The 9,435-nt window shown below is 37.7% G+C and overlaps 2 protein-coding genes across 2 annotated transcripts in view; both read left to right on the forward strand.

Moving 5' to 3' along the window:
- The window catches only part of st6gal1 (ST6 beta-galactosamide alpha-2,6-sialyltranferase 1), a 65,493-nt gene that overhangs the window by 55,319 nt on the left and 739 nt on the right, over window positions 1-9,435 (forward strand). The gene's annotated exons all lie outside the window — the stretch shown is intronic.
- On the forward strand, window positions 207-1,127 carry LOC148349710 (odorant receptor 131-2-like). Its single transcript, XM_088321712.1, has one exon. The coding sequence runs from the start codon at window positions 207-209 to the stop codon at window positions 1,125-1,127; it is 921 nt and encodes a 306-aa protein (XP_088177838.1).

The following is a 9,435-nucleotide window of genomic DNA, read 5'->3' on the forward strand; positions in this document are numbered from 1 at the left end:
CGCTTGTGTTTTCATTAATATCATGCGTTGATGTTGATGTTTGGTGTGTTATTAGCAAGGGGGTTGTGTTCCATGGTGACCGGACGTGTCAACAAAGAGCATGCAAACATATAAAGCGATCACTGAGTGATGTCACTTGACATATCCGAGTTGGTAAATACTTTGCTTTGTCCTCCACACTTATGCCACCCAACGTGACCGTCAGGATGAGCTTCTTGGAGAGAGTGACGACGGCCACCTTAACCACCAGCTTCAGCCTGGTGTTCATTTCTGTCAACGTGCTAATGTTGTTCACCCTGAGAAGTCAACACAAGCTTCGGGAGACTTCACGCTACATCCTGCTATATAACCTGCTCCTCGGAGATACGCTTTCGCTGGCCATAATCCAGCTGTTATATTTGCTGACCGTTGGTGGCGTCACCGTTTCGTACCCCTTGTGCGGCGTGCTCACTGCGCTTGGCAATCTCGGTGCTAAGATTTCCCCTCTCTTGTTGGTGGTGATGTCGCTGGAAAGATACGTGGCCGTGTGTCACCCGCTCAGACACGCCTCAATCATAACCGCCAGAAGCACCAGGAGGGTCACGCTGGCCCTGTGGTCCTTTTGCTTTTCTGATGTTTTAATTCAGGGGCTTTTATTGTTAATGTTTCCTTTTGATCACCTGGAAAGTCTGCAAATGACACAGTTTTGCAGCTACGTCAACATGTTACTTGTGCCCGTTTTTAAGTTGTACTACAACGTATGTGGGTGTTTTATTTTCTTCTTGGCAAGTCTGAGCATCTTTTTCAGCTATTTTGGTGTAGTAGTGGCCGCCAGATCGGCAGCTGTAGACAAAGTCTCTGCTCGTAAAGCTCTCAACACGCTCCTGCTGCACATGGTGCAGCTTGGACTCTGCCTCTTGTCAGTCCTTTACGGCAGCGTCATGATAGTTGTTGGATCTTTGTTGGAACGTTTGATCTGGATACGGCTGCAGACATTTTTGTTTGTGTGCGTTTTTCTACTTCCCAGATGTCTGAGTCCTCTCGTTTACGGGCTGAGAGATCAAAGTCTCCGTGCCGTGCTAATATACCATCTCTGCTGTCATTTTAAACTGTCTGTTACTACTTTCAAAACCGTTCCTGGGACATGAAAACTATGTTTGAGACATATTTACACTGCCTTTAACATAAATAAATCAAATTTTTATGTGCCAGTTTGTTGTTGTTTTGTTCACTAATTTCACTTTTTATTGCACTATGATTACAAAATAAAATTGCACCAAAACTTAGGACAGTCTTCAACCAATATTTTTCTTAAAAAAGGGCTATACAAATAAACATGACTTGAGTTGATTCATTACCTGTTTATCTTGTATATCCTGGAGTGCCATGTAGGGCTGCAACAATAAAACAATTAAATTGATTATGACCAATTATTAAAAGAGTTTGCAACATATTTCATCATTGATTCGTTGTGTTGCGTGATTTGTGCGGCAATGAGCACGTTAATTAAATGCAAATAAGAGTGTATTAATGCCTTAGTGACTTTGAGGGGACATGCTTATCATACCAGTTTGATCTAGCAAGGGGCGACTTGAGACTACATTTTGTTGTAATTCGTCCTCCTTGTCTGGCGACTAACTTGTAGTCGCATTTTGGTCAGGTACATGGTGCCTCAAGACCCCATTTTGATACATAGATAAATAAATGTCCTTTATCGTACTAATATACAAATACAAATATGACGAAAGCTATTTGACAAACCCCTTCAATTTTTTTATTGTTTTATTCTATAGAATATTATGTTGTTTTGCGCATCTTTCTATCTGCCCAAAATTTCAATATTTGAATCAAGAGGAAATTAGAAGAATGTGTTGTTATTGTTTTTTTTTGTTTTTGTTTTTTTTTTCAAATAATTGGCCGATTAATCGATTATTAAAATACTTGTAGTTGCAGCCCTACTGCCATGTGTGATTTTGCTGCAAACAATGTTTACTGTGTTGTTATCAATAACAATGCACTTCACACTTTAGCCATTATATGACTATTCCATTATATCCTTTCCTAATCTATTCTAGTGTACATACTCACAGCAAAAAGGGATTTCTTGTGTGGCAGAAGAACACTGGACATAAATGAATAGAAATACCAGGCAGGAAAAAAATGCAATAAGTAGGAATTGAAAAAAATAAAATGAAAAGAAACATACCTGAGTAGTAACTGGCATATTTTACGAAAATTCGGTTTTGGTTTGTATCCCAAGAGAAATTAAATATCTCCGTGTGTTCCATGATCAACATGATGAAGAGCAACACATACAGAATTCAATGAAGATATGTTTTCCACAAATTGTGCACTCACATATTTTACCTGGTTTATAACCCATATCATCATTTGGTCCAAAACATTTGAACAATTAATATAACGAAATGAGTCTTTTTGGACAAGGATAGAGCAAGATGAAAACAAGATGGTTGGTCACATCCACGATAGAGGAAAGAAAGGTATCATAGCCAAACATTTAATCTAGGGACAAAGTGTAATATTTGGTGCTTCCTAGTGGTACCAAAAACTTGTATTCAGTTTAAAAAATGTAAATACTAGGCAAAAATACATGAACTATCATACCAATGTTTAAATGTATAAGAAAAAAAAAAAGAATCTCAATTCAAAAAATTTGTATTTATTTTACATAGTGGAATCCGTATTTTAAAGTCTCCACCATGTTTGTGTGGCATCTTGCTGCTACACACATTCGTATTAGACAATACAGTACTAGTGGTCAAATATTACACACTGTGGTTTTAAGGCAACATCAATAATTAAGTCATTAACACAACGTTCAGTCAAACTTTATTATTCTATTATGCATTCCACACACTGTATCTCATCAGGTTAAAGTCAAGTCAAGTCAAGTCAAATTTATTTATATAGCCCTTAATCACAAAAATGTCTCAAAGGACTGCACAGGATTACAGTTACAAAATTACACATTTACCTGATCTTAAACTAGCAAACCTATTACATCCGAAGAATTCAAATGGGATATGTTGTAATATTAAAATATGTCACTGCCTACATTTAGTCATGGTTGTGTAGTTTTTCAATATTTATAACTTATCCATGTATGTAGTTGTAATTTTTTAACTTCACTTGTGTTTTATTTTGTGATCAAAAGTGGCCTTAGGTGCCATTGTTCATTTTTAAAATTCCATCGACAGAAAGTTTCTTACTCATTTTAAATATAGTAAAACAAATATGGTAATTTTCAAAATGACATTATACTATATATATATATATATATATATATATATATATATATATACATATATATATATCTCATCTCCCATCTCATCAGCCGTACCGCTTATCCTCATTAGGGTCGCGGGGGGCTGGAGCCCATCTCAGCCACCTCCGGGCAGTGGGCAGGGGACACCCTGAACTGGTTGCCAGCCAATCGCAGGGCACAAAGGGACAGACAACTCATTCGCTCATTCACACCTAGGGACAATTTGGACCGGCCAATTCACCTGAAATGCATGTTTTTGGAACGTGGGAGGAAACCGGAGTGCCCGGAGGAAACCCACGCAAGCACGGGGAGAACATACAAACTCCGCACAGGAAGTCTGGAGCTGGATTTGAACCCACGACAGGTTCCCATGACATGAACTGTGCCGCACAAGCGCTAACCACTGCGCCGCCGTGCGGATATATATATATATATATATATATATATATATATATATATATATATATATATATATATATATATATATATATATATATATATATATATATATATATATATATATATATATATATATATATATATATATATATATATATATATATATATATATATATATATATATATATATATATATATATATATGGAGCCTTGAATTAATAGTTGAACATTTTTGATAGCGCCTCAAGATTTTTTATTGGTAAAAAAACGTATCTTGATTCAAAAAAGGTTGAGAAACATTGCTGTGAAAATATTGTTGAGCAAGGGCTTGGCCAAAATAAATGAAACAATTTAATTCATTAAATCAGCCATTTTGGAAAATCACCAGGTTAAAAATTAACTGAATTACAAAATCAAGGGTAGTCATTAATAGGTAAAATTTCAATCATTCAAAACTGATGCAGATAATCAGGAAATCACTACTGATTCGCGAATTGTGGCAATGAGTACCGGTAGCAATTTTTTGCACAGTATACAAATCTTAAGTTTGCATTAAAATAGATTTAACATTGATTCTTCTTGACTGAACATTTTTCATGGGATGCCTTTTTTTTAATCACGTAAACTTTCTTTAAAAGGACATTATGTATGATTTAGCGCCTCCTAGGGGTAAATAATACCCGCAATATTTTAGGCAGTGTTGGGCGCGTTACTTCATAATAATAATAATATAATAATTTCCTTTGTATTGTCATTCTTTGTAACAATGTACACAGAACGAAATGTCGATACACCTGACCCGTTGTAGCGGGTCGATGCAGCCGCAGCCAGAGGGCGCCGCCATTATACCAATTAGGTATGTCTCGGTCGAGGCGCGATTCATTTTAAATGCAACACATTTGCCCCCCAGATTACGGACACCAAAATGGAGCGCTTTTCTCTGAAAGTAACTATTTAGTCACCAGCGTTGGACACATGCTTTAAAAAGGTAATTAGTTTGTTACCTACTACTACTTCTAAAAAGTAACTGATTTTGTAACTGAATTGCTTCACAGTAAAATTAACCGGATAACAGGGGAAGTAACCCAATCCGTTACTTTATAAAGAAGTTGTTGTATGTCAAATGATTTACATTTGTCTGTGCAGTATTCGAGTCAGTTGAATAAAGAAGAACAGACAAGTAGTTGTGTTATAGAGCCCTGGTAATATGTATTGCACCTCACATGCAACAGATTTGTCCTACACCAGAAGTGCAACTAAAATAAAGATTAAACACTATAATAAAATAACAATCAGCAGTAAACAATATAATGTGAGTTTAACAAATTAAATTTAACGCTCACAACCTGAAACAACTGTTGACGTAGACATAGCCTACTGTACTTCAAGTATTTTGTTCACAACAAAAGTCATCTGTAAAACAATATAAAGTGAGTTTCACTCTAGAATAAATCACAATCTCAGGTCAGACAACTGCTCAATCAGACAGATGCTACTGTACAAGTGTTTTCACACAACAAAAGTAAACAGGTCAACAATATAAATTCCATTTGACACTACAGTGTAAAATAAATTAATCAAACCCCTGACAACCTGAGACACTGGTCAATCGGAAATCGGCAACTGCATTTCCAATATTTTGTTTATAACAAAAGTCAACAGTAAATCAATATTAAGTGACTATCTAATCCCCCTCTCTAGGTTATATTATGTCCTAAATAACAAGAAATACATTACCCAAAACTTGCAAAACTCAAAAGTAAACCCCCGTCCACACCAACACGCATTGTCTCAATTTATTAAAAGTAACCCATCGATTTTGACCGTCAGTAACAGTAATGGTGGAAAAAAATAACTAGTTAGACTACCCCATTACTGAAAAAAATTACGCAGTTATGTAACATTATGTAATAAGTATAGAAATGTACAGATGTAACTGAAACAAGGCAACAGAAATTATTTTTTTTCTTTTAAATAAACTGAAACAACAAATGTACAAAGGAAAATTTATTGTCTACGACTCTACTTGATGTCACAGACCAGGAAAGGAGACAGGACCCAATAACGTTTGTTTTACTCAGTTTTTATTAAGAAAGAGAGCAATGCTTGCATCCACGATCCGATGATCGGCGGTCACGGGTAGCTGATGGCAGGAACGGAGAAGTGGCACTTCCGTGTCGAGCAAGGGTAGTCGTTAACGGCGAGAAAACAGGTCGAAGGCCAGGACGGGGGAGCAAAACAGAAACGGGTTCAGAAAAGAGGTCGGCAAGAGGTATCAGGCAAGAAAACAGGGCAGGTTAATGTCAGAGAGTCCAAAAGCTTGCCTAGCTGAGAGCGTAGGTTCGCAGACAGTCTGACAGGTTCCTTTCGGAAGACGGGAGTTTAAATTGAGTCCAAAAGCCAATCAGGTCCTGCGGCTGTTGGCGCCAACGGGGCAGCCGCAGGTGCCCTGAATCAAATTTGGATTGCTTAATTGCATTTCTTTAATTCCGTTAAAACAATTCTATAATTGATTAATAAACTTGAGGCAGTTTCATACAACAGAGTAGTCACGTCAAATTATCCACAGTATGTGCTGCATCTGACTTAGTACATACAGCATGCATTGTGTTCATTGTAAGGCTTATATAAGGCTCTTTATTTTTCGTGGAATCTGGGTTGAGCTACTTGATTGAAAAACAATATTTCAGGCTGATCTTCTTACATTTACATTTTCTGAGTGAGCTAATGTTGTTTATTAGTAAAATTTTGAGGATATTTTCCTCATACTCTTAAACCAATTTACTTTTCCAAAAGTAACTAAAATAATGTAAAAGGAGCACATTATGTAGATTAAAGAAAATATCTGAATATCAATCCTTTTCTGTTGATTTTTTGGGTTTCTGTTCAGTTTTTTATCTCTGCAATCATGATCGTAACATAATTGAAAAAAACTTTACAGAAAACGCACCTCAAAGTTTATCACACACCATACCATGCATAAGGGCCGGATGTATGGGTGTGAGTTGTGCCCAACCAATGAATCAATCGGCTGTACCAACACCAATTTGATGAAAGTAATCTGTTAAAAAACAAATATAAAAATAAAAACAACATGTAGTTGTATACGTGTATATTTATTCTTAAATAGGAAACATTAAGTTGAGTCATGTTTATTTGTATAGCCCTCAATCACAAAGAGTCTCAAGGGGCTGCACAGACCACATAATATTGCAAACCACAGACTATTATTACAACATCCCCTGATCTAAAACCTACATGACGGCAAGGAAAAACTCAAAAACCTAAACATGAGGAAAATTAAGAAACCTTGAGAAGGGACCACACATGAGATAATCCCCCTTCCAGGATGACCAGGCGGCAATGGCTGTTGCAAACACAAATAATACACAGATATTGTCAACATAAATATAGGTTAGATAGATAGATAGATAGATAGATAGATAGATAGATAGATAGATAGATAGATAGATAGATAGATAGATAGATAGATAGATAGATAGATAGATAGATAGATAGATAGATAGATAGATAGATAGATAGATAGATAGATAGATAGATAGATAGATAGATAGATAGATAGATAGATAGATAGATAGATAGATAGATAGATAGATAGATAGATAGATAGATAGATAGATAGATAGATAGATAGATAGATAGATAGATAGATAGATAGATAGATAGATAGATAGATAGATAGATAGATACTTTGTTCATCCCCGAAGGGAAATTCACATTTCCAGCAGCATCCCTGAGCTGAGAACAATCGAGAACAATCGAAAATAACACGGGAGCTGCTGGAGTGGCTGCCATTCGTGACGGCGCCGGAAGAAAAGATTCAATTTGAATCATGTACAAACAAACAAACAATTGAATCATGTACAAACAAACAAACAAACAAAATATTCATGTTTCAATAAGTGGAGTGTTAATAAAATGGGGGGAAAATAATTTCTGATACTGATATAACCAGGTAAAACTAATTTTAAGTTACCTGTCCAAATGAATGTTGTGCCATCTCACCTTTCCCACTCTCTCTCCTCTCACCTTTCCCACTCTCTCTCCTGCAGTTGACTTGCTGCTGCTCGCTCCTGAAACTAATGTTCATAAGTGTTGTTAAAGTAAACTACTTAGGCAAAACCGGGGGATCCGAGTCCATTCTCTGGCGGTCATTGGGAGTGTCACTTGTGTTGGACTCCTGATTGGGGCACAAAGCACCACTTAAGAACGGTACCTCATATGGAGACCCACTGGGGAAAACTCTGGAATCCTCTGACTCTCTGTCTGTTCCCCTCTTTTCTGGGTTTAGGGGGTGGGCCAGAGGACCTGTCGGGGGGTCTCTAGCTTCCCTGCCCACAAGGGATCGGATTTTTTCCTTCCCCGGCTTAACTTCATACAGTTCCCTTGTGGGCGTTTTCATCGGCAATCGGTTTTCCTCTAAATCTCTAATCTTTGTTTCCGGTGTATTCACCACCCCCAATTTTGTCCTATTTTTACCCTTCTTTCCCATGGCAGGTAGTGGAGTGAAACTCAAGTCGGATTTTTTGGCCTCACTAATAGGGGTTTTGGGAGAGACATTCGCCTTTTCGATTTGTTTGTCTTCTTCATATTCTGGTAGTGGAGGAAAATACAATTTAGATTTTTTGGCCTCTCCTCCAGGCCCTTCCTGACTAATAGAGGTTTTGGGAGGGATATTCGCATTTATAATAGGGGTTTTGGGAGGGACAGTTGCCCTTTCTATTATTCATATGCTATAGAATAGAAGTGTGTTTTAAGACTAGATTTAAACAGTTCCACTGAGGTTGGAGATCGAATCTCAGGAGGCAGCGCATTCCACAACTTTGTGGCCCGAATGTAGAACCCTCTCGAACTTGCGGATCTTTTCTTGGCTCTAGATATGCCTCCAAGCCCATGGCTAAATGTTTCAACCCGGACCACCACTCTAAAAAGTTTGCCCATCCTCTCTTAGAGTCTTAAAGTGCTTCAAACTGAAATATAACGACGACCAGATAAGCAATGTGGTGTATTTGAGCTAGGCAGGAGTTTTTTTTCGCGCTACTGGTAACCATTGAAACCAATACTATCTGTTTAATGTGGGAGGGACAACCCCTACACACAGACACACAAAAAAAAACTAAGAACAATGACAGGTAGGTAATGAAAAAAAAAAGATATTGAGAGAAAAGCCCGACCCAACCCGAACCTGGAGTAATAATTGACATTCCTGGCCCAACCCGGATTTCGGTTTGGGCTTGGGTTTATTTTACCTCTACCCTACATTAAATTAAACTGGTCTGGAAAGGGTTGGGCGCTCCTGGGCTTTACTTGCCCAAAACACACCACAAGAAGTGATGTCCCAACGACCCTAGTGGTTAAGGCATCTATAAACTGTCATGTATTATTTGACCACTAGATGTCACCATTTCATAACAGGGGAGGTTGTTAATGGTAGCCTGTGCAGCCATTTGAGACTTTTTTTTGTGATTAAGCTGTCCACCTCAATCATTAAGGGTTTTACTTGACTTGCAACCGAAAAAAGAGCATTACATAGCACAAAGAAGAATACAAACCACCAAGACTCCAAGTCACCAAACCACACCGATTGTCTTATTTATTTTTCCCCAGCTTTTAACCAGGTCTTTGGTTTTAGGGCGTACCCGTAGCAGCAAGACGGCGGAGAGTCATGTCAGCTCCCTCTGGATTAGCCTCATGCTATGTAAAAAAGGCCGATACCTCAATTTACACGTCTCATCTCCCATCCCATTAGC

Source organism: Urocampus carinirostris, chromosome 17 (assembly GCF_059441175.1).
Source record: "Urocampus carinirostris isolate Australia breed hairy pipefish chromosome 17, RoL_Ucar_1.0, whole genome shotgun sequence".
NCBI lineage: Eukaryota > Metazoa > Chordata > Actinopteri > Syngnathiformes > Syngnathidae > Urocampus > Urocampus carinirostris.

Bases quoted from the DNA above. Each gene is read 5' to 3' on its own strand.
- LOC148349710 (XM_088321712.1), top strand. From the start codon at position 207: ATGAGCTTCTTGGAGAGAGTGACGACGGCCACCTTAACCACCAGCTTC.